Source organism: Camelus bactrianus, chromosome 4, assembly GCF_048773025.1.
Source record: "Camelus bactrianus isolate YW-2024 breed Bactrian camel chromosome 4, ASM4877302v1, whole genome shotgun sequence".
In the NCBI taxonomy this organism is placed as follows: domain Eukaryota; kingdom Metazoa; phylum Chordata; class Mammalia; order Artiodactyla; family Camelidae; genus Camelus; species Camelus bactrianus.
In genome coordinates this window covers 89852482-89879197 of record NC_133542.1, presented here as the reverse complement: position 1 = coordinate 89879197, position 26716 = coordinate 89852482, and the positions used below count along the sequence as shown (strand labels likewise).

The following is a 26716-nucleotide window of genomic DNA, read 5'->3' as shown; positions in this document are numbered from 1 at the left end:
TCATCTTTTTAAAGCTTACGCTGCCACCTTAAATGCCCACACACATGCTCTTCTCAGACTCACCAGAAGGGGGAGTGCCTGCATAAAGCAGGGATCTAGAGCACTGCCTCTCCAGGGGACAGCTATTTGCTCCAGAAGTCATAATCCAGGGATACTGTGTGGGGTTTTTTTGTTTTTTTAATTATCAGAAGCCCAGAAGACGGAGGCATCTCTGCTCTTGCAGCTCTTCATCCATACCTGTCACAGCACAGCCCAGGCTCGCTATTCTTATCAAAATGAATTTTCTGCAATTTGTACGGACTAAATTCTAGTTCCAGACTAGAATACCTGAGTTACCTGAATTCCAAACTGGCAATGACTCCTATTCATGCTTCGTTTCATCCCTGGTAGCTTACGCAGAGTGAACACATCATCACGCTCAAGAGGACAGACTCTGGATTCAAACCCTGCCTCTGTCACTGGCTAGCTGTGTGATCTTGGGTAAAATGCTTCATCTCCCTGTGCCTCAGTTCCCTCATCTGTAAAATGGGCACAACCACGGCACCTCGCTCCTGGGTGGTTGTGAAGATTAAATGTGTCAGTATGTGCAAGGACTTAGAACACTGGTACACAGTGAATCAATACTGCATTCGATTTTGCTACTCCTCCTCCTACTGCTCTGTAGTTAATCATCCTGAAGTACCACCGACCAGTGAAAGAGAAGTGACACTCAATCTATCATCTTGAAAGCAACTTAGCAAAGGAAACCTTGTCAACGGATTCTCCTCTACTTGGAGTCAAAGCTCTCGGCGATGGCCACAGGAGGGGAAGAGGCAATGCAAAATTCAAAACAGAAAGGATTACTTATTTATCCTGGATTTCACTCTCAGAACTTCAGGGTGGTTAAATCCCCTAAGAAAATGTATGGCTCTAATAACTGCTGATGGTTCATGAACAGCCACCCAAGTGACCCCACATTACTGAGACTGTTGTTAATGGAGAAACTTGGCAGCACCCGGAAATACTGCCCGGCCACCTGAGCCAGGCTAACCCTACATTACAAACATTCTTACTTCACAACATCATTTCCACATTCCCTGCAGCAAGAATACTTCGTCACCCCTGTCACCCCTACAAAAGTCTACCCCTATTACCTGAGTTCATTTTTATGGATTTCCACTATTTTCCTTTCCAGCTTCTGCGACTGCTTGGGGAAAATCTCAAACTCACTGATGTAATTCTCAGGATGTTCATCAGGATCGTAATCACCGAGCTCAGCTGTAACCAGTGAAAAATAAAGAGAGAGACAGAGAGATTAAAAACAAGAGCAGGGTGCAGATGCGACGGCTCCCGCCTCCCAAAAGGAGTGCGTGGAACAAGCTCACTCAACGAAACGTGTTGGTGTCCTCGGGAAGACCACAGCCTGCATGTCCAGAAGGTCATGTTCTAGTTCAGCCTTGGCTGTGTTAGCCTGGGCACTTGCCAACCTCTCTGGGTCTCATTTTCTTCATTTATACAATAAAGGAATTAAAATCATTGTATCTCAAAGGGGGCACTATTGGCATCTGGGGAAATAATTCTTTATTGTTTCAGATATTCCAAGGCATGGTGAGACTTAGCACCCCCACCCTTCAAGTTCTAAGTGCTGGTGGTGATACTGCCACCCAAAATGCCCCCCATTATTTCCAAATACTCCCCATGATAGGAGATGGTACCACTTCTAGCTGGAAACCACTGGGTGTTCCTGAAGGTTCCTTTCACAGTTTATTTTCTCTGAGTCGAGGAATTCCCTGGCTGGAGCTGCCTGCTCTGAGATTTGAGCAGGTGTGGCTCATTCAGTGAAAAGTCACAACATAAAGACACCCAAGAGGGTTGTACTTAAAAATAAATGGATTGCTCTTCAAATTAAAGAGTGTGTGTCTAAGTATGGCTGAGCAGCCCTAAGGTTGTTGCTGTATTCTGATATAGGGCACCACCAGAGGGTCTTTAAGGGTAAAAAGAAATGCCTGCACATCTGTGAGCGCCTAGAGGGTCTAGGAGAGGATGGACTTGGGATGTGCATGGACCACAGCCTAAAGCAGCAAAGGTGATGCTGTGCACTGGGAATACTGCCCACTGATCCCACAAGCTTGCTAAGGAAAATGAGGCAGAAGGGGAAAGTATCTCAGGCAAAATGGCCCAGGAAAGGAGATCAGAGATGGTGGGGAAATTGTATTGGAAGAATCTGATCAACAACATGACTTTGAAGTAGAATAAAAATCCATATGCCGTAAGCACATCTGCACAATCACATCCAAGTCTGTAATTTGTATCTACTGTCCCTTCATTGTTGAATCATCTAATGACTGTGAAAGGACAGAACTGGGAGGAAAGCAAAGCTCTTTAAAGCTTCTTAATAGAGTTCAAATTAGAGGTTCTTAATCTAAAATGGATACCACATGAGGAGGACTTTTAAAATAAGACCCCAAATGCCATCAACCACAGTGGGGGAATTTGATCACATCAAAATTAAAATATTTCTGTTCATTAAAGGACATCATAGTCAAAATAATAGATGACAAGTGAAAGAATATATTTGCAAAATCTAAATCGGACAAGGATTAATATTTAGAACAGAGAAAAAAAATCCCTACAGATCAATGAGTGTATGGGCAGGAAGACCATAGGAATATGGGTCAAGGAACATAAGCAGCTGATTCACAGACAGGGAAACCCAAAGGGCTCATTTACAGAGAGCTGCTCAAACTCTTCAGTGACGAGAACTATGCAAGCCAAAACCAGGGGACGTAACTTTCTGCCTACGAGGGTAACAAAAAGTTTAGGAAGTCGGATGATTCTTTGGATTCTAAGTGCGGGCAGGGACATGAGGAAATGTTAATGCTTGTGCACGTCTGAAGATTTTCTCTTCTAGAGAGCGAGCTGGGAGTATTTAGTCTAACATGATCCGGCAACCCCATTTCTGGGAATATATTCTAGAAAAACTGGGTGCAAAAAAGGATATGGGGCAACTTGGGTGTTCATTGTTGGTGGGAGCAATAAATAAATAGCACATGGACAATGCACCTTACTGGATACTCCGTAGCAATTAAAAGCAACAAAATAGATGTATACCCAGTGATCCAAATGGATCCCCCAGTGTTCTGAGCATAAAAAGGAATGAGTTCTGTAGCCCTATTTAATTTATGAAATTTAAGAGTATATACAAACAAAAGAACACTTATCATTTCATAAAGATATATGCCAAGTCAAAGATATATATGAACCCAGTTGTTGCCTTTAGGAATGCAGAATAATGAAAAAAAGGAAATCAGTCAGTCAACAGATGGGCCTAACGGGACCAGGGATCAAAGTGGGCCACCGACTAATGATTAACTCAATCTAAGTTTCAAAATACATGTGACACACCTCCACACACACACACACACACACACACACACACACACACCTGTGAGCTGGCTATGAACCTCTAGAAGTTTAGGAGATGATATAACCCAATCCTGCTTCTCCACCGGGAATGGACCACCCATGGGAAACCAGGTCATGGGCAATGCAAATGGCAGCTTGCACAGTGGTTGGTGGGGGCGGCACTGTTTGCGGCGGGCACTTCTCTTTCCAGGAAAACTTGTGAGGTTCGATGGACTTGTACTGCTGAACACAGCAAATAAGCAGCCTGGCAAATGCCAGCAAACCAAGAGAAGAAACGCCATGAACCCGCGCAGGGTTGCTGACAAGGGAAATGGCAACGCCTCCGCCATCACATGCCCGGCTTTCTCTTTCTCTAAAGCTTGTCTTTAACTCTGACATCACCTGAAGCAAAAGGCAGTTTGTAAATGATCAAAGATTTCTAACTTCAAATTCTGTTTCCATACCAAGAGGAGCTGGGTGAGCAGCCTGTGGCTCTCTCTCCTACATGGGATGTTGAGAGCAAAGTTATAAGAAATAACATACAACCCTCGGGATGGCTTTCGATTTGAAATAGGCCCTAGCACCTTTCTAAGAGAATTCCATTGTCAGAAAAATCCAAAGAGTTGAAGCAAAAGGATGAATGTGATGAGGCGATGGTAAGTATAAAGGCAATTCCCCTGGTTTGGAGAGGACTCGTTCCAAGAGAACTTGAGACATAGGACGTTACAGGACGTTGCGGCTCCAAGGTCAACTCCTTCAGGAGCCTTCCCTGACCACCGCTGCTGGGTGAGGGGCCCTCCTGAGGTCAGAGCAGGGACCTGTGCGTGGCTTTATTTAGACATCAACACATCATCACAGCTGCCTGTTTACTTGTCTGTCCCCTGCCCCCAGCAGGACTTCGTACTACAGTGCCAGCCACCCAGCAGCTGTTCAATAAATGTTCAGAGAACACATGAACAAATAAATGGATGAGGTAGTGAACCAACCACTCTTTCCTAAGTAGCAATAAAGCATACAGGGGGCGGGGGGCATAGCTCAGTGGTAGAGCACATGCTTAGCATACATGAGGTCCTGGGTTCAATCCCCAGCACCTCCATTAAAATAGAAGCAAGCAAGCAAGCATACATCGGTGCAATTCGGGCAAGTGTCCTGGTTTACTTAACATATTTAGTGGAGAACTTACTATGTGCTGGATATAGGAAGACTGCAGTGAAAAAAGACCCCCAGGGTCCTATTTCCATGAAATTTAGACTCTACATAAGAGGCAATGCATAATAAGCCCCAAACAACTCAACAAGATAATTTCAGATTATAAGCGCTTAAAAGACAACAAAACAGGGGCATGAGAAGGAATGATGCGCAGAGTGAAGGCTACTTTAGTAGTCCAAGAAGACTTCTCAGAGGAAGTGACATCTGAACCGAGTCCTGAATATCTAGAAGGAACCACAGACCCGCAGGGACTGAACACACGAGGCAGAGGGGATAAGAACAGTAATCTCACCATGGTGCTGTTCTGTAGAAGGATCAGGAAAGACACTGGTACCGAGAAAGGATATAAATAGATCCCCAGGGTTTTGTGCATTTGTTTTCCAATCTGTCTTTTGAAAGACAAGGCATTGCATGTATTGAATATGCTCATTGTGTTCAGCACATACAGGAGGCAAAACTCTGAGTGGCTGCCTGTTTCATGCTCTCAGAACGTACTGAAGCCTGAAACATGCCCCTTCAAAGAGCGTTAGCAAACAAGAGGCCAATAAAAAGTCACACGTCCTCTGCTTTCTAATCCTTTACTCCACATTCCCTATCACTCTCTGTGGCATAAGCAGTTCTGACAAAGCAGATCTTTATCTGCATTTGTAACGATCTCCAGAGCGGCTGTAACATCACCCGGAGCATCAGAGAACTGCATGAATCCTGCTTTTACTGGACTTGCTACAAATGGCCCGTGGACACTGCTGCATTTTGGAGCTGAAAGGTTTTTCTGAGGTCTGCCAGTCCATTTCCAGCTCCACTTTGTCCACAGCATCTGTGCGTGCCGTCAGTGATAATGGCAATGAGGGATAAAAGAGGGCCCTGATCATCTGGATGGAGCCTTTGTGGCTTTATTCCAAACATAAAACAGGATGGAGAGTTTCCCATTACGGATCCGCACTGAGCTTGTCCTCGGAAAATTGACCATGATTCACTAATGCCTAAATGCGTCCTGAAATCTTCATACGCCGGTCTGTTGATCGTATTAGTATCGATTCACTCTTCCCTCGTGGAAGACAGAGTCCCCTAACAGGAACCTGCAGTTTCCACAGAGAAGGAGAACCATGGGGTTTGAACATCCTCAGCTCTGCCTAAGAGAGGGGGCTTTCAGAAGCACATATCCACTCCGGGCAGACAGAAGGACCATTTCCCATCATGGCATCACTGTCGTCTGACTTTAGACTTGAATGTCTCTAAGGGTTTTAATATCGCTGCCAAAATCTGCTGAGCAGCACCAGGTTGCTCCCAGGGGGAGCAGAAAAGCAACACAGACAGACTTCAGAATTCTCAGAGAGCACACGCATCTGGAAACAGGGTCCTGGGAACCATTTCACAGCACAGAGCATCCCACGGAGACAGTGGTGAGTGACAGTGAAGCCCCCAGGAAAATGACAGGTGTCTCTCTTAAGCTGTGAATGTAGCTTGGAATTGCGATCAGACAGACCCTTGTCATGATCCACTTATGACCCCATAAGCTCCTTTGTTATTCCAGATCCTCCATATGGATGGCATGCTCACCTCATAACCTCTCTCTCCTCCCTTTCTTCCCTCCCTCCTTCCCTTCCCCCCCACCTCTCTCCCCATCCCTCCTCTCCTCTCCTGGCTCCCCTCCCCGTGCCCCCTTCTCTCATAAACACGTCATCAGCATCCGTATTACAAATGGCTGGACCACCTGGGTCCCTCCAAACAGGCCCTGCTGCCAGCTGCGTCCTGACTGGCCCAGGGGAGCAGACACCTGAGTCGTTCTTCACTTGGGTCCTGGGCCTTGGAGACTGCCTTCCCTCAAACAGTCTTTTCTCACAGGTGGAAACATCCAGAAGCCAACCGTGGGTCAGAAGTGCTTGCTGCTTCCCACTGCCCCACCCTCTGGGGCTTGTTCAACCCTAAGACGAAGTCTCATGAAATCTACACACAGCAGTGAAGGAGGCATGACCACCTCATTAAATATATGAAGACATTGATCCTTAAAGAGTTTAAATCATTCGTTGATGTGAAATAACCGGGAAATGAGAAGTCAGGTTCAAACCGAGAAACAGCAGACGGTGACACGCCTGGCGCTCTCCTCACCAGGCTACGGCCAGGCTGGAAAACCTGAGGATTAGACACAGCGCCCACACACGCAGATACACACCTGCTACTGGCGTGAATATATATGCATCAAAGCTTTGACATTTCACTTCAAACATGTGAGATGACCCTGGTTTAACACCTACCTTCTTGGACACAGATTTCCCCCCTCAATACACCCATCACTCCCCACACCTGCTGGGAAGAGCACACAGCATAGAACACCACATGTCCCTCCAGAGCTTCTTGTAAAGTCCTGCATTCTGACCCTTTGACAGAGAGGCTCTGAGCTCTCCCTCGGGGCCTCAAGGACCTCTCTTCCTGCAGAGGCCCCTGTGATCACCGCAGCCCAGCCTCCTCCCACCGGGACGTCGCTGGCTTAGGAGGGAAGGGGAGGAGGGGCATGTTGCTAAGTGCCCAGCCCTGCCTGGCCTCAAACCACGGAGTGACGGGATGAGGTCAGGGAGGGGGAGGCTCTGAACCGCCAAAGCTCTACCGCCCAGTACAACGGTGGCCAACTTACCTTGAACGATACAGGCACCCAGGTAGGCGGCATCGGAAAAGGAGCAGAGCAGTCGACCATGGAAAATATCTCTCTTAATTTGCAGGTACAAAAGGTACCTGTAATACAAAAGCAGAAAGAGTCGTCCTAAGGTTTGGCTGAGGCCTAGAAGAAGGAGAAGTCTTGTTCACGCCTCCTCCACAGTTACCAGAGCCCTGCCCACGCCCCTCGGGGGGCAAGCTGGGAAAACCCTCAAGTGTCTGCAGCAGCTTCCAAAGCCGCGTGGCTGGTCCCTTCCAGAGAGACACGCCAAGGACCGAGGAGAGCCACAGGGCCCGGCAGTCACTGTCCCTGGTAGGAAGTCCCACACGATGACAACTCCAGCCACTGTCACCGCCACCCGCATCTTAGGTACAGGCTGCCCGAGCTCTTTGTGAAACAGAGTCTGGTCTCAGGGGCAGACAGACTCACATTAACCCATCTCAAAAAGACTTGGTTATGAGGCTGGGAAGCTAACTTACTCACAGCTTGAGATGTCATCTGTTTAACATCCTCTCTCCCTCCCCAGGGATGGGAGACTAAGCTGACTGCAGGGCCAGGCAGGCCTGAGACCAGGGGACGTGGGCTGGCGACAGGTCGTCGGGGACCAGAACCGAGGGTACTGGCTCCCATGAAGGGGTCAGCCCAGCACCGCCCTGGAAGCCAGGCCAACCATGGCCAGCTTCCCCGGGACATCACCAAGCCTGGTTTAGAAGTGGAATCCTTTGAATTTTAAACGTCACAGCAAACTATTTTTGAAAACACTGTAGCGCCAAACAAGAAATACTCATGGGCCTGATTCAGTGGGGAAGGGGGTGGGGGGACAAGCCAGTTTGCAAACCCTGGTTCAGGCTCATCTTGTCACTGTCCCCTCGTTCCCCTACACTGATTAAGCCCCCTCCAGACCTCCTGGTACTTCTTAGCCAGGTTGATTCTTTCACTGAAGGCTCAGGCCTGGGGACTATTGTTTCTGACTAAAGTAATTTTGCAGATGTGTGCAGATTCTTTGTTTTAGAGTTTAAGTCTCAGTGGCCCATCTTTATTTTTTTATTTTTTATTTTTATTTTTTTGCTTTCCAGGTTCTTGAGGCCCAGGCGGACGCACCACCCAGTCAATCCCAGTCACTACCTCCAGTGCTCAGATAACCTGATCTTTACTCAGCCTGTGAGGAACCTCACACGCAACCCAGGTCAGAGTGTGACTGAGATGCCTCGATCACACAGGTGCTGCCACCCTAGCTCCCGAGCACTGGAGCTCACCATCTCTGGACACACCAGATGCACTGAAGGGTTCAGTGGCTCACTGGTGGTTCCATTTGATGAATCTTTGTCTCACACCTGCTTTTTGCCATGACAGAGCTAGGCACTGGGGACACAATGGAGGCTCCAATGATACTCTGTATGGAACTGTCCCCAACTCTGTATGGAACTGTATACAGGACATAAAGGTAGGCCCTAATAAATTTCTTATCGGCAAGTTGGTGCATTTTCTCACAGGGCCAGTATCACACTTGGTAGACAAGGACCCGGAGCATCTCCCTAAACAGGTGCTTCTCCCTTTAGTCAGTCACCCGGAGCTCCTGTTAGCACGTGGGTTCCGGTTCAGCAGGTCTGAGCAGGGCACGAGAGTCCACGTTTCTAATTAGCTCGCCAGTGATGCTGAGCTGCTGTCCCGTGGACCACACTTGGGTAATAAGCCTCTAAACCAGAGGTTCTCAGCCTGACTGCACCTTAGAATCACCTAGGGGAGCTTTGAAATATGACCACTGTTTAAACCGGGACCCTACCCTAGACCCAATTAAATCAGAATCTGGGTCCTCACCAAAAAATGTGTACATGAGTCTTCACAGCAGCGTTATTCATACGAGCTAAAACATGGAAATTGCCCAAATGCCTATCAACTGATGAAAGGAAAAAGGGAGGTGGTCTGTCCATACAGTGGAATATTATTCAGCCATAAAAGGGAGGAAGTACTTACTGATTCATGCTACAACATGGAAGAACCTTGAAAACAGCAAGCTAAGTGAAAAGCCAGACACAAAAGGCCCTGTATTGTATGATTCCATTTGCTTAAAATGCTCAGAATAGACAAATCTAGAGAGACAGAAGCGTAGCTTAGTAGCTGCCAGGGACTGGGGGAGGGCCAGAATAGGAAGGACTGTTTGAGTGCTGGTTTCTGACACGGATGATAAAAACGTTCTGGGAGTAGGTCACGGTGATGGTGGCCCAACTTTGCGAACATACTAGACCCACTGAATTGTACACATTAATATCTGCCAAAAGAAAAGAACACTTTTAAAAATCCAATTGTCTTGGAGTAGCAATTCTCAAGTTTTGACATGCTTTAAAACCTCCTAGAGGTTGCAGGGCCCCATCCCAGGCCTGGGGCAGCGGTCAAGTTCCGGGGTGATGCTGCTGCCGCTAATCTGGGGACCCGCCTTGGGGGACCATGGCCTTAGCCCACTCAGAAGATCAAGGTCACACAACTCCTTGAAATGAGGAGATCTTTCCTTTCATAAAGACTGGAAACTACCAGGCTAAATGCCATGAAATTTCTTTTCTGTGTGCTGAATGTACGCATTGAATAAAAAGCATTCCTTTCTATGTTTTGGTGTGCTTAGGAGTGAAAAACAGTTTGAAATAAATATTTACTGATGAACAAGAGGTTTGGGTTCTAATCCCGTAACTCAGAAATCATGTTTGATGAAAGCTTCCTGAGGAAAGAAAATCAGCTTTCACAATAGCCGAGTTTGGGTCTGTGCTCATATTAGTGAACCCTAGAGATGCTCAGGGATTACTGTGGATTCCACATAATCCACTGATCCTTACAAATGGCTTCAGGTTCAGATACTCAATTTTTAATACCACAGCCACCACAGAAAACAATAATAAAAATGCATTTTCCTTTAGTCTCGCCCCTCCCTGCATGAAGGAATTAAGCAACAAAAACACAAAAGGATCTGAGGTACACATCATTACACCACCATTAATGATACACTTCTCCATCTAACATGAATTTAAAGATGATTCTGACTGAAAGATTTAAATCCAACAGGCTTTATTACATTCAATTGTATATAGCATTTACAAAAGCCCCAGAAATCTAAAGGACTGTAAGATGACCATGTAAATGGAGAGATAAAGAAGGATTAAAAAAATGATTTCACACATCCTTTTTGGTGAGTATTTTTACTGTTTTGCTCATTTAAAACTGCCTTTTTCTCATTTTTTTTTAAACCCCTAAGCCTGGTCATGAATGTGATCTTAGCTTCTCATTTATCAAATTCTTCTTAAATTTTAGATTAACCTTACAATAAAACAACTTATCAAACAAGAAAAACTAAACTCTCTCAAGACAGGGTTTAAATCATGAGTACATGATTCATCCCATGGTTTCCAGATTCCTTTTGAATTCTAAGGACCGTGTTGACTTAAAAAGGCCATTTCTGTCTGTGCAAGGACACAGCATTGTCTTAGTTTCCTTTAGAGACATAAAAATGCTCAAAATGATCCACTGTTCATACCTTAGCTATTCAAACGCAGGGAAATGCCAGCAGATTTAATGGAGACGGACTTAACTAGGGTTATTAACTAAAACTTTGTACTCTCTTACTTTCAAATGGAACTTTTCTCAACAACAACAACAACAACAACAAAAGATCCATCCTTAATTTACATTGTGACACATATCCAATTTTTAATCTCCAAACAAGATTTTAAAGAAAATAAATGACAAAAGTGAGTCATTTGGTCCCTGACGAATTAATGCCTGGCGTTAGCATTTGATTTAGAGGGCAGGACAAATCTCTCTCTCTCCCTCTCCTATCTGTCTGTCTGTCTGTCTGTCTGTCTGTCTATTTCTGGTAGCTCATACAGCTCCTGCCCCCTGAGCTACGCAGATAGGAACTGAGGAAGAACTTAATAAATAGGTAAACAAAATTTTCAAGCCAAAAGCAAGCCAAAGCCCCATACTGTTCGATTCCATTTACATGAAATGTCCAAAACAGGTTAATCCATACAGACAGAAAGTAGGTTGGTGGTTTCCAGGGGCGGGGGGCTGAGGGGAAACGGAGTGGGTAGTGACTGCTAATGGGTACAGACTTTCTCACTGGGGTGCTGAGAAATGTTCTGGAACTAGACGGTGGTGATGGTTGCATAACATTGTGAATGGACTTAATGCCGCTGAACTGTATGCTTTGAAATGGAGGAAATAATTCGTTATGTGAATTTACCTTAATTTAAAAAAAAAAAAAAAAGGCCGGATTGCATAACACCAACCACCACTCACAATGTCCATCAACTACATATCCCTTTCCCCCCCCCCACACCTGCTGCCCTGCCCCCAAGCGTCAACCTCCGCCAATGGCTGTGCGCGAACTAACAGCAGACACCGCCTCTGTTCCAATGTCACCTAGCGCGGCTACGGTGGAGCTTTACCGGACACTCGTGGATAACGAGAGAGCACAATATCCAAGCACCCTTTATGGGCCCTGAACACGATGATCAGAGCAAACTGCATTTGCTTCTCTGCTGCATTCGGACCCACGCAGATTATTCTGAGAGATGACTAGACACAATGAATTTTTCCGTCTCCAAATTAGAGCCTCATCAAAAACTAAGCACGCACGGGCTCTTCTCCATCCACCGAGCTGGCCCTCCCAGAACCCCGCTCAGCATTGGCCAAGGCTGTTAACAGAAGCCAAACCCCCAAATCCATGGACTGTTTGCATGTGGCCCTGATGGAGGGAGATGAGGCAGGAGGAGGGTGGAGAGTTGGAAAATGCAGAGCTGGGCTGAGAAGAGTCTAGGAGGAGAGAGAAGCCAGCCCTCCCGCGAGCTTGGTCAATTAGCAAGTGGAATGTGGGATGACACACAGCCCATTCTGTCAAGGGATCTCTTCCCTCCCAGAAAAGCTTAAGATCCAAAAGATAGGCCGCAGGGCTGCACTAGCTATGAATTTGCCCACATCCTAAAGACAGTCATCTTCTGTTTATTTTTAGCACCCCACTGTCAGATGTTTTCAGAGAGCACCTCCTCCCACTGCTTCTCTGTGCAGTTAATTACACTCCCGATGACAACTGTTTGAAAAATCCCAAGACAATTAAGTGCAAGAGAAACATTCCAAGCCAGGATGCTGAGCTGCTCGGTGAAGACGTTCTGCGCTAAATGGGAGTCACTGCTGGCCGGTGAGACTCGGGGGCCCTGGCTGGTTCAAGGTGCATATTAAACATACAAACAAACAAAAAATACCTTGTGAGCTCTTCTTTAATCTTCAGGGGTTCGTGTGGGTAGAATTTCACTCTAAAGCACATGGTGTATGGTGGATGAGCTGAAACATCATAAAGAAAAAGCATGAGAAGAGCAGCAAAAGACCGTGGACTCAAACACACACAGGAGAGTCAGCCAGGAAGCCTTGCAGCCTAGCCTGGGGGAGGGGAGCGGGGAGAGGCAGGTGCACGGTGATGTTCTGAAAGAACAGGTATTATGCCCAAGAAAACAAAGCAGAGAAAACGGTGACAGCGAAACTAAATGGAAATGCTTAACAAGACGCCCAAAACAAACGCGGGACACAGGCAGGTGTCAGTCAGCATGGCTTTCCATGTCCTGCCTCCTTCCTTCTCTCTAGGTCACAGCTTCAAATAACATTTTCTCCTCTGATTCCTCCCACCCCCTTCTGATGGATAAATTGCTCCTGAGCACCATTCAGGTTGTTGGCCCAGTGAAATATTTTTTAGCCTGTGAGGTGGAAAAATGTCACTGTACAGGACTAGCTTTCCCAAAATGATGGTGCCTTTGAACTCAGATCAAGATTTAAGAAATGGAGTCAGCCAGGCACAGATCCTCCTTTGTATAATTTTAGTATTATTTTAGTGTTATCAATGAGGCAGTCGTTTGCATGAAAAGAAACACTTTTTATAACTTCCTGCTTTGAATCAAGACAGCACTATGCAGACTGAAATTCTGGCTGAGGTTCGTGATTCTGGAATGTTCTAATTGCATTAAAATATCCGGAGCCCAATAACCAGCTAAGGGGGTTCTTCGGGGTTTCTGATCCCTTTAATTACAAGACTACTGCTATTGACTTGCAATATTAACCTTATAAATGCACACAAGTGTGGTAACAATGCATTTAGATTTCAGTTAGTATGTAAAACAAGCACCTTAAAATCAAAGAAATACAACGATTACCATTATTATTTCTACGGATCTGACATTCCCACTTATTCATCTTTTTGTCACTGTGGCTGCTTGGGATCAGTTCTGACTCTACATCCAAATGTGAATATGAAACAGCATCCTATTCTCCCTCAAATCCTCTTCCATAATAAGCAGGGGTTCAATCACCAGCCAATTCTACAACGTCTGGGACTATTCCATATGTAGACAAATTCTTTATGTATAAAGGACCATCTGCATCAAACATAAGTGTGTAACAAGGATAATTTAATATAGAAGACAATTCTTTAAAATAGTTTGAAAGAAAGCATCCAAATCACAGGGAAACACAGCAGCGTTTTGCTGGATATCTCAACAGAGAAAAAATGGATTAAAAGTACAAACGCACACAGATGTCAGAACCCTCCATTCAATGCTCTACCCTCTGCCCTAGAAACTAGCAAATTTCTTAACTCAGTCGGGTGCTCCCAAGCTGATCCTGTGTTCCTTAGATTTAAGAAAAGGAGTATTTTTCTGGAGCACTAGGAAAAAATGGCACTTACACAGCAAAGAAAGAATGAAGAAAAATACAAAAGATTCTTGTCATTCATCTTTCACAATATCTAGAAACTCAGTTTTGACTCAAAATCTTTTATTTTTACACATTCCCCAGATTTCTTTTCATTTGTTTAAATCATCACCTCTAAAAGATTAAAACTAATGGTATACATATTTTTTAATTATAAAACTTCTGGAGTGTCCTTAATAGAAAAGCTGAGACAGTTTCTATAAGAACAACAGAGCAAAAAAATGAAAATAGCCTAAAAGAGAAAGGATTTTTCTCCTTTCTTTCTTCTTATCTCTATTAAAGTCATCAAAATTGATACATGCTGAAGCACAACCAATGAAGCCAGACAGACAGACAGACAGATGATAGGGAGATAGATGGCTGACTGACAGAGACACGAGCCTTCCCCTTTCACTTCCCTTCACTCGGTCCCTATTCCTGCCCCTTCTGTCCCTCGGGTCCCCACCTCACCCCAAACTTCCCCACCACTGGTAACCACTTCACCTCTATCCTTCCCCACATTTGCCGTCCTCATACAAAATATATGCCAACGTGATTATATATGTAAGGAATTTTTAAATATAATTGAATGTCACAAAATAAGATCATACTGCATATGTTTCTCCAGCTTTTCTCATTTAACTCTATACCCTGCCCATCCATCTAGGGCAGTAGATAAGCTCTAACTCACTGTCTGTAATAACTGCCTGAGCGTTCACATGATACACTAGAATTCACTCCACTATTCCTTTTTAATCATCATTCAGGTTGTTTCCACATTTTAATATGCAAACAATTCTATTCTATTCTATGTACATCTGTGGATATATTATTAAATACATGTATTTTTATTTCATATATCATAATATATTTCATATAATATTAAATATATTTTTAATATAGGCTCCCAATACTTGAATTTGGGGGAATAAAATCAGCTGATTGAAGGCAAACAGAGGAAAGGAGGATCACAGAAGGCAGACCCCAGTGAGAGCTGTCATTTTGTCTCCTATCTGGGCAGCTTATCTGCCTGCATGCCCTAGGCTGGCTTCAGTAGATACCTGAGCTCACCAGATACAAATGGGGATTTGCGTTCTTCCTAAGGGATGAAGCAGTGAGGCTCAGCGGCAGCTTCCCGGGCGGCCATCTTTCAATACCCCTGACTGTAGGAAGTCCTTCCACCCCAGTCATCCTTGTCCAAGACCCGAGGCTCCAGAATGAGCTAATGCTTCTCCCACAGGGACAGCCCTTCCACCGGTTGATGACAGTGCTCACGGCCCTTCCGAGTCTTCTCTAAAATAAACATCCCCAGTTCTTTTAACTGCTCCTCACATGAAACAGTTTCAAGTGCCCTCACCCTGGGTGTATTCTTGTCTCCTCTGTGTTTCTTCAAGCCAAGCACGGGGCCCCAGGGGTGGTCACAGCTGCTCACATGAGGGGACCATCACCGGCCTCCCCTTGGACGTGCCTGTTGCTCCCTCTCAACAGCCTCAACTCAATGCTGATTCACTCTGAGTTTACAATAGACCAACATCCATAATTCCTTTCATATATGCTGTTGCTAAGTCACACAGAAGCAGCCACTGAGCTCCTGACATCTCCCTCTATCTTCGAGGATGTGACCATGGAGGAAATTAATACAAGTACCAGCGGTATGCTCACCACCAGACCCCTTATCAGAGGGATGAGAGCGGGTAGCAGAAAAAGCAAGTGGTGGCACCTTTCAAGTCTGAGACTTTCTACCCATTTTCTTCTACCATCCTACACACCCCTGCTGTGTCTTTCTCTCATGTTGATCCAGCATCACTGATCCCATGTCACCCATAAGAGAAAAACTTTTCCTGTAGGTTAAAAGGAGCACATGATTTTGACAAAATGAACCACGGGCAGCATCAGGGACTGGTGCCCACAAGCAGCTCAGCCTCACTGCCTGGGCCTGAAGAGGCTGCTGTGGCAGCAGGCTTCTCCTTGAAGAACTCACTGAAGGCTCCAGATGCAAAACTGTATCATGCAGCCAGTAGTCAAGCTAAGGAATGCTTCTTCACAGGGTTGGAACGGGCTGAAAAGATCATTTCCCCCTGCCCCAATGTTCATCTAGTTATGGATGACAAGGTTTACGAGAGTCTGGACCTGTCGGTCTTGTTCGGGTTTTATCCCCAGAGCTAATTATTGATAAAAGATTGTCTCTCCGTCTGTCTGGCTGAACAAATGCATGATGATGCCCAGCCTTTGAGGGAGATGTCAGGGTGGACAGCCAAGCCCCGCCATCACATTCATCCCATCAGAATACTGGCCTAGAAGGTCCAAAGTCTGAATCACGACAGCAATTTCTAGGATTTATATTTTGAAAACCTCACGTCCTATAACTCAACCTCTGCTCTTCAACATCTGGGACAAATTCAGGGACTCTGGAGTAGGTTAGAACAGTGACTTCTAGAGGGAGGATTAATTAATTCAATCAACAGATTTGTTTTGAGTACGTGCTAGGCACAGGTTTAGATGAAAACACAAAAAATTCTGTCCTCATGGAGGACACATTCTAGCGGAGTAAACCCACAAAAGTAAGGTAAATCAAAATAAATAAGTGACATACATGGGACAGTAGAAGGTCGTAAATGTTATGGAGAAGAATAAAGGATTTAAAGGCTGAGAGAAGACCACCCCCACCTCTGTTCCCTTTTCTTATCACCAGGCAATCAAATCCATGCAGGCAAGTGCAATTCTCTTTACTACCTTCTAGAAAACTAAACCAGGGGAGAAATACAATTATTTAAACTTTTAAATCATTAAAGAACCCGCCCGCCCCATATGTATTGGCACTGGTTTGGGGTCAGAAGCCTGGCTGTGGAGCACGGGCGTGCGCCCACAGCTGCTGTGTAAATGCTGGAAAAGGAGCCTTCCCGGGTCCCACCTGACCGCCGGCACGTCCTCCCTGGCACGTGTCTAAGGTTGAAATCCCCTTGTGGAGATGAGCCTATCCCCTTCTCCAAACAGCTAAGTGTCTCAGCTCACTCCAGCTTCCACATCTTCTTATTCTTAAGCTACAGGGAAAGGGGAATGAATGAAGCAAAGGATGACTCTGACCTGTGCCAAACATTTGGCGCAGAACTAGAGTTGGAAATGCCTGACGTGGGAGCGGGAGCCATGTGGCACGGAGGTAACATGCAGGCAACAAAGCCCACACTGTGCTCGGGGGCCCTACCCCAGCAGTGGCCTCACGAGCAGGCACCAGTGCCTTCACCAGATTGGGCGGCACGGTCATCCCCTGGTCGATGACACTATGGTTCATTTCCACTGCGGTACTAAGGCTCCAGCATCAGTGACAGCAGCACATGGGGTGGTGGGAACCCTAAACCCCCCAGGTGATCAGTGCCCAAACTTTGAAAGGGACTTCCAACAGTGACCTTGAACGAGCCACTTAACTTCTCTGCTTCCTGCTCTGGAAGAGGGGACAACACTGGGGGCCATGGCAACCCCCCCGGAGGTGTTTAAACAGACCCACTGGGCTCTTGGCAGGTGCACACGGCACAGTATCCCAACAAAACAAAAGCTCACACTTAGGTAAACACTCCCACCAGAAGAAAAGAAGAGGAGGGTGGAAACAGGAGGGAGGAGATGGGGAAGACGAAACTGCGTTCAAATCAACAGCTGAAAATCAGCATTTACTCAGCCATGTAAGTGCTAAAAATGAGAATAGCACTGAGTAGCAGAAAAGGGAAAAAAAATGCAAAAATTCACTTAAAAACTGCCAGGAGCATGTAATTGCACCTAGGAAAGCAAGGCTCCTCTCTCACAGCCCTCTATTACCTGCTAGAGGAGGGGTGGGGAGGCCAGGTACCACCGCGGGGCAGCTCAGTGGCCCCTTTTTACATTAGCAGATCCTGGGGTATTATCATTTTGGTGGTTTGTTAACAGTGCGAACGTGGGGAGAGGAACAGCCGTTTACAAAGCAGAGACAGGCTTCCTCATCTCCACTTTGAGACCTTGCCCAGAAATGGAGATACGAAATGATCAGGGGAGCAGGCTTCCCAGTGAAAATGACAGAAAATGGCTTTCTATTTTTAACCGACAATGGTCCTCAAATCTTTGTAAAAACAAATAGGATTTTTTTTTTTTTTTTGTCTAAGGAAACATCCCTCAGCATCTTTTCTTAAAATGCAATGGTCTTCCTCTAATCATCACAGACAACAGAAAAGCAAAAAACCATAACTTTGGGACTATACATATAAACTCATGACCTTTCTCATACACATGCTGGCTGACAGCTATGAAAAACTTCCCCAGACTCCTTTTAACAGCAGTTAAAGCGTAGAGCTCGTGGCTCCAGCAGATGTGAGGACAATACCTATGCCTGGAATGTGTCTCTCTTATGCCTCCCTCCTCTGGGATCCTATTGGAAAAAAAAAAAAAAAGGTGACACTTTCAGACTCTGGAGAAATATTGCAAAGGGTTTGGGGTTGCAGAAAAGACTCCTATCACCCTGCAAATAAGAGGCTTACTTTCCAAAGGACCCCAAGCAGGCGTCTGGGGTTCAGTATGACTGACACCTTTTTATTCCTAACCAGATGAACGCTCCCTCCCAGGTCCTTCCGGGGGCTTTGGACTGAGAGCTGAGGAACACATTCCACACTCCGCTGTGCACAGGGATGCTGCTGACTCAGCGATGAAACTCCGTGATGAAACAGCTCAGGAGCGCGCACTCCTTCTGCACATGCGCAAAACGACACTGCGCGCCAAAAGGGCAAAGCATTACTCACTCATTCAACGAACTACCGCTCTTGGGATACGATCAAACGAACCAGCCACAGAGAACTGCTCACTTAACGACTGCTCTTTTCTGGCTGGAAATGATGAGTATCATTCAGTGACAACTGTTACTATCATCATTAACAACAGGGATGATCTCCATCTCTCTTTTCCTAAGATGACAAACAGCAGCCTCCAAGATGTTACTGGCAATGTATCTCCTCTACTTCCAAAGCAGGGATTAAAAAAATTTTTTTTATTTAATTCATCCTCCTCCAGTTACAGCTCTCTCTCATGCTTTAATCACACACAGGCACACCCACTGAGTGAAGTCACACTTAAGAATTCTTAGGGGAGACTGGAGGGCTAAGCCACTACCTCACGAATACTTGTTCTTGGAATTCTCCAACTGCCTTGGCTGCTCAGGAGAAGCTCTAACAGGGACTGTGATAGCCAACATGCCTAATCCCAAGTTCTCCCCTTGGACAAATGGCTCTGGCCAAACGTAAAACTCTCAGCTTCCATTTCTTCATCTGTAAAATGAGGATAATCATGGAACCAGCCACCTCAAGTAGGAACCTGCATAATTTCTCTGTAAAAGCCCAGAGAGTAAAGATTGTTTACTCTGTGGACTCAAGATTGCTGTCTCAACTACTCCCCGAAGCTCTTGTAGCGCGAAAGCAACCACAGACAAAGACATAAACAAATGGCATGATGTATTCCAACAAAGCACTGAAATCTGAATTTCATATACTCTTCCTATGTCATAAAATATTAACTGTCTGCTTTCTTTTTTTCCCCAATCATTTAAAAATATGAAACCTATCTCCAGCTTGCAGCCACACAGAACCAGATGGCAGACGGGGTTTCGCCCAGGGGCCATAATTTACTGACCCCTGATGTAGAGACCATGATGAGGATAAAATGAATTAGTCGTAAGGAGCACCCAGCAGGCTGCCTATGGGCTGTAATCACTCATAGGAGTTATTATTATTCTAGAGGTTGAAGAAGAAACCCACGTGCATGAGGCAGAGCCCTTCAACTTGACCTAAACCCTGTATCCTAGTTCAAAGGGTGAGAGACTCACTGAAATAGGTGCATATATGAAGAGATACTTGGAAGTTCTGCTTCTAGAGAAGAACTTTGCTGGCTGGGACTAGGGAGCAGTGAACTGAGAATTTCAGCCAAAAAAAAAAAAAAAAAAGTTAGCAGAAGTACATGCAACTGAAGGCAAGAGAACATGGAACTGAAGATGCCTGCTTGCTGCAATGTGTAACTAACTGGCCCCTCAGGAGTCATGTTGGTTGGTGTAATTCAATTAATAATAATAATAACAGCTGGATGCAACTATTTATGTAACTTGGTGCTGAGATTTTTTTTTTTTTACTATAAAATTGCATTCAAAAATGAAGCATTTCCAAGCAGAGGGAAATAGATATGAATAAAGCTTTCCTAATCTGGTGGACCCACTTTTGAATCCCCTCTACTACCCATATGCCAAGCACGGAATCTCTTGGTCTATTACGGTTTCCACTCAGACAATTATGCTGCTAACACACATGTAGTTTTGAATGATGTGACCTGTTATGGAACAACGTGGGTGCATCCAGAGGAAGAAGGAAGCGCTACAAGTATCTGCCCGGTAATATAAGGGCTTCTGCAGGAGGATGCTCCTTTTCCTCTGCTTTCTCCACCACTCCGGCCACATTCCCTCTTTCCCACAGGGAGCCCACCGTTGTACCCAATCAAATGACATCAACGTCACCACGAACCACACCATAAGTATCAGGTTAAAAGTTAGAAATCCGTGGCTTATCAAATGTCCACACCATTTAGAACTGCACATTATAAATTAAGGTTTTTTTGGTCATTCATTACTTTTGTTATCATCATTTCTTTCCATGTTGGAAAATAAAGAGCACAATGTGGGAATTATTTATAGGCCCGAACTGCATAGACTTTCTGAGAGAAGGATCCAAAAAGGAAATTTTGGATGAAACAATAGAACCTGGGAGAAAAAGAGATACTTGGCCAAACCTACTGAGCTACAACTAGAATAAAAGAAACCTGCTCCCAAAGCTGGAAAGAAGCTTTGGAAAGAAGAAAACTGGAAAGAGCAAAATCAGCCAAAACTAAATTACAGCAGTTGGGGACTTAACGTTATACATTTGATTTATGCAACGGGTTTTGTTCAGCCATGTGTGTTTTGCTTTGTTTTTGTTTTTGTTTTGTTTTATTCCGGTATTTTTTATTTTATTTTTTAGATTTTTAAAAATATTTTTATTGAAGTATAGTCAGTTACAACGTGTCTGTTTTGCTTTGTTTTAAAAGAACATGGCAGTTTAAGTTCTTCTGCCTGCACCCCAAGAGGAACGTGGTGATTCTAGTCAACAAGCATTTACTATGAACAGATTACATGCACGGCCTTGTAGTTAGCCATGGACCAAGGACAGAAATCTTCTAAACTAAGTACTGGGGATCTCATTAGATATATGCATGAAGACAGCGGGCATTGGTCTAGACCAATAGGTCTAGAGATGGGGTGACTGTCACTACAGGTGTTTGGAGAAGGAAAATGTGTGATGCTTTACTGTCAGAAGCATAAGATCAAGTTACGCAAAAAACAAAAACAAACAAAAAAAATACAAAAACCAAAAACCCACATACACAAAGAAGAAAAAACAAGCCACAAAACAAAAGCATGAAGGTCACCCCAAAAGCAACTAGAAATGCCGAAGGGTGTGGGAGGTATAAGTTGGGGTGCTCAGTGCAGTGGGCTGGGTAGTGCCCCCCCAAATTTCATATCCACCTGAAACCTCAGAATGTGACATTTTTTGGAAACAGGGTCTTTGAAGATCTAATTAAGTTAAGATGAGGTCATACCGGGTTAGAGCGAGCCCTAACTCCAATGACTGATATCTTTATAAGAGAAAGGAGAGGGAAGCGTGGACACTGACACAGAGAAGCATGGAGAGAAGGCGATGTAAAGATGGAGGCAGAGGCTGGAGTGATGCAGCTACAAGCCAAGAGAGGAATGCCAAGGAGGGCCAGCAACCAGCAAGGGCTGGAAGCGCCTTCAGAGGGAGCATGAACCTGCTGATGCCTTGATTTCAGACTCCAGCCTCCAGAACTGTGACAGAATAAATGTCTACTGTTTTAAGCCACCCAGTGTATGGTGGTTTGTTATAGCAGCCTTAGGAACTAATCCACTCAGCAAAGGGACTAAATGAAAGAACAGGTTTGGGAATCAGGCATCCAAACTGGCCCCATGAATGGGTGTGGGACCTGTGGCTGTTCTGTTTCTGACACCAGAGCAAAGTCTATGCTCCTGGGACTCTCTGGTCTGTGCTACAGAGGAAGATAGTCTCCCTACTGACAAAATCATTTGGCAGCAAGGGAGCTATTCATTAGAGCCCCAGGGGGTGCTGGAAAGCTAAGGAAAGCTACCTAAACACAAAGTTTCACAAACATCCCCAGAGACACAAATTACACACCATCTCAGGCTTCCATGGAAGGCCATGGTAACTTTGGGGAGGGAGCACCAAAGACAACAGCCAGCAATTTGACTTAACGTTGCTCTTACGGCTGAGCCAAATCCATGTGTTAAGCAGAGGGTGCGGGTCCTCCCCACCCTGATCTGCATGCAGAGGGCATTTCCAAGAACCCCATCCCTTCTCCGTGCCTCGCAGCAGCACAGTGCCTGATACATAGAGCAAGAGTAAGATCTTAACCACCCTGCTGGGCTCATCAGGCACCAGCCAGGCTTAAGCAGAGAGACTCTTTAGAAGACTAAGTGCGCTTTCTTTCATCCAGGTCTCTATTTCTGTGGTACATGCTTAATGCATAATGCACTTTGATTCCTTTCTTCCTTTCTATATTTCCCTCTTGACTTTTACATAAAGCTTCTTTCCTTTTGTTTATTTTCTCTTTTTTATTACCAAGTGGTATATGAATATATATTCACTATAAAAGATCTGAATAAAAAATAATTGTATGTAATAAAAAATGTGAGGACCTCACTTCTGTCTACCTCATTCTCTTCCCCAGAGGCAACCACTGTTAATATACATCTTTTTAGTGCTTCTTCTGTGCACTTGCATATTCATATAAAATAATCTTTTTATTTTCATATAAATGGATCATTCTTTATGTGTTATCTCACTTGCTTTTTAAGCTCTACAATATTATAGCTAATAAAACTTTTGATGTTAATATATGCTTGCCTCATTCCTTTAAATGACTGCATGCACTCCACATAATTTACTTAACTTTGCCAAAATTGTTAGGCTTTTTACTGCTTCCAATTCTCAGTGTTATAAGCAATGCTACAATGGACACCCTTGCATAATATATACCTGTGCTGGAATAAATTTTGTTTTCAGTAGATTCATAGAAATGATGTTGTTCGATCAAAAGACACAGGCATTTTTAATCTTGAAAGACACAGCCAAATTTCCCTCCCTAATGGCTTTACCAGTTTATATATTCCCACCAGAAGTGTTACCCTTATCCTCATCAACTGGATGTCATCAATATTTATCATTTTCTCAGTATAATAAACAAAATATCTTATTTTAATTTGCATTTTCCTTGTCACTAATGATGTTGAGCATCTGTTTATGAGTTTATCAGTCATTTATTTTTACTCCTGTGTGGTTTTTTTTTCACATTTTTCTACTGAGTGATTTATCTTTGAGTTTGTATCATCACACTTCATATATTCTGCATATTACTACTTTTTATATATTTGGCAAATGTTCTCATTATTTTGCTTTTATTTTAATTTGTTTATAATTCACATTATAGGCATTCATTCAACAAATATTTACTGAGAATCTACTCTTTGCAGTGAGCAAACCAACTATTCTAGGACAAATGTTTGATTTTTGTACAACTTTGTTAGTACTTTGCTTTGTTATTTCCGGGTTTGATGTTTTCCTTAGGAAACCCTGTTTAACTCCACAGTTACAAAAATACCTCTCATATGATACACCAACATAAGCAAAACAAAGGATAAAAATTATATGACCATCTCAATAAATGCAGGAAAAGGATTTGACAAAGTTCAACATCCATTTATGATAAAAACTCAACCAAGTGGGTAAAAAGGGAACACATCTCAACATAATAAAGGCCATTTATGACAAGCCCACAGCTAACATACTCAACAGTGAAAACCTACAAGCGTTTTCTCTAAGATCAGGAACAAGACGAAGATGCTCACGCTTGTCACTTTTATTCAACATAGTATTGGAAGTCCTACCTCCCTAATTAGGCAAGAAAAACAAAAGGCATCCAAATTGGAAAGGAAGAAGTACAACTGTCATTCTCTGCAGCTGACATCATACTACATATAGCAAATCCAAAAGACTATTAGAACTAATGAACAAATTCAGTAACGTTGCAGGACACAAAAATCAACACAGAAAAATCTGTTGTATTTCTATACACTAATAACAAACTATCAGAAGCAGATATTAAGATAACAATACCATTTACAATTACATCAAAAAGAATAAAGTACCTAGGAATAAATTTAACCAAGGAGGTGAAAGGCCTGTATAATGTAAACTACATGACGTTAAAGAAATCGAAGGTGACACAACTAAATGGAAAGCTATTTTGTACTCAAGGATTGAAAGAATTAATATTGTTAAAATGCCCATATAACCCAAAGCAATCTCCAGGTTCAATGTAATCCCTATCAAAATTCCAATGGCATTTTTCTCAGAAAATGATTAATCCTAAAATTTGTATGGAACCTCGAAATAGCCAAATAGCCAAAACAATCTTGAGAAAGAAGAGCAAAGCTGGAAGCATCATGCTCCCTTTTTAAAAACTCTATTACAAAGCTATAATAATTTAAAAAGTATGGTATTGACATAAAAATAGACCCATGTATCAATGGAACAGAAGAGACAGCCCAGAAATAAACCCATCCATACACAGTTTTGACAAAGGAGCCAAGAATATACAAGTGGGAAAGGGAGTCTCTTCAATAAGCGATGCTGGGAATTCTCTTGCCACGTGTGGAAGAATGAAACCAAACCGCTATTTTACATCACACACAAAAATCAACTTGAAATTGATTAAAGACTTGAATGTAGAACCATAAAGCTCCTAGAAGAAAATATAGGATGTAAGCTCCTTGAATAGGCCTTGGCAATAATTTTTTGAATCTGATGGCAAAAGGAAAAGCAACAAAAGCAAAAACAAACAAGTGGGACTATCCTGAACTAAAAAGATTCTGCCCAGCAAACCATCAACAACATAGAAAGGCAATCTACGTAATGAAAGAAAATATCTGCAAATCATATATCTGATAAGGGGTTAATATCCAGAATATATAAAGAACTCACACAACTCAATAGCAAAACAGAACAAAACAACAACAGCAAAAAAAAAAAAAAAAAACCCACTTAAAAAAATGGGCAGAAAATCTGAGTAGACATTTTTCCAAAGAAGACATACAGATGGACAACAGACACATGAAAAGATGCTCAATATCACTAATCACCAGGGAAAAGATAATCAAAACCACAATGAGATATCACCTCACAGCCAAAAAGACAACAGCAAGTGTTGGGAAGGATGTGGAGAAAAGGGAACCCTTGTGCATTGTTGGTGAGAATGTTATTTGATGCAGCCACTATGGAAAACAGTGTTTAGGTTCCTCAAAAAATTAAAAGTAGAACTACTATATGATCCAGCAACTTCACTGCTGGATATTTATCCAAAGAAAACAAAAACACTAACTCGAAAAGATACGTGCACCCCCATGTTCACTGCAGCACTATTTACAATTGCCAAGATATGAAAACAACCTAAGTGTTTATCAGTGGATGAATGGATAAAGAAAGTGTTGTGTGTGTGTGTGTGTGTGTGTGTGTGTGTGTGTATGTGTGTGTGTGTGTATGTGTGTGTGTGTGTGTGTGTGTGTAAGTATATATATTCCACACAGTGGAATATTATTTGGCCGTTAAAAAGAATGAACCCTTGCCACTTGAGATAACATGGATGGACCTCAAGGGCATTATGCTAAGTGATGTAAGTTAGAGAAAGTCATATGATCTCTCTTAAATGTGGAATATAAAAAAAAGTAGGTAAGAATAGATACAGAAAACAGGCTGGTGGTTGCTAGAGGTGGGGGATGGGAGAAATCGGTGCATGAATCAAAAGGTTAAAAAATTTTTTTGTTAAATGAATATGTTGGCTGAACTGCACTCTGAATCATCTCTTAAAAAAACAGAATTGACTTTATTCATTCAAGTTTCATTCAATAAATATTATTTATTATTTTTAACCTAGCATTTTAATCATAATGTATGCATATAGCTCATTAATGAATAAACATAAAGTTAAGCATATTGAGAGAAAAATTATAACTTCCATTCTATATTTTTTCCATTGAGCACAAGATTAGCTTTGATGCTCAGTGACTGAAATATCAATTTTTTTCAATTATCCATTAAAAGCAAATCGCTTAGTGTATAACTCTAACAAGGCCAAAAAAATGTATTACTGAAAAATGAATATAAATACCCCTAAATTTTTACTGTCGACTGAAAAAAATGTACAATCTAAAACTGAGTTATGTTTTATTCAACGGACGTTTCTGAAGACTAAAGCCCAGGAGGCTGCCTCTCAGATCGCTCTGAAAAACTGCTCCGAAGAGGCAGGATTTACAGGAGTTTTTGAAACAAAGACCAGGTAGTCAGAACATCAACAGACTGCTGTTAATTAAAGAAAATCAGACATCTCAAGTTAAGGAATTTACGGCTCTTCTATGTATGGGAAGATGCAAGAGTCTGGGCTCATTGAAATGATTCCTTTGATCTGCACCTTAGCTACCCTGTGCTGCCCATCCTGAGTCCCCTCAGGGGGCACCGCTGGGGACAGCTGCAGAGGCTGTGGACTTAGCAGTGAGCCATCTGCTTGTCCCCATCCTGAATTCCCCCGGCTCACCATTGGGGCAGTGGTTTTACTGATATGGCAGGCAGTATT

The 26716-nt window shown here is 43.6% G+C and overlaps 1 protein-coding gene across 4 annotated transcripts in view; it reads right to left on the bottom strand.

Annotated features, from left to right (window-relative positions):
• Positions 1 to 26716, bottom strand: part of FRMD3 (FERM domain containing 3) — a 296579-nt gene that overhangs the window by 81099 nt on the left and 188764 nt on the right. For 3 of the 4 annotated variants that reach the window (XM_074363128.1, XM_010967414.3, XM_074363127.1), the window contains 3 exons: positions 12493 to 12571; positions 7226 to 7323; positions 1134 to 1257 (listed from right to left, as the gene is read on the bottom strand). In XM_074363128.1, coding sequence (XP_074219229.1) covers positions 1134 to 1257; positions 7226 to 7323; positions 12493 to 12571 — 301 coding nt within the window. The remainder of the gene's footprint in view (positions 1 to 1133; positions 1258 to 7225; positions 7324 to 12492; positions 12572 to 26716) is intronic. The other variant, XM_074363129.1, reaches the window with a different exon arrangement.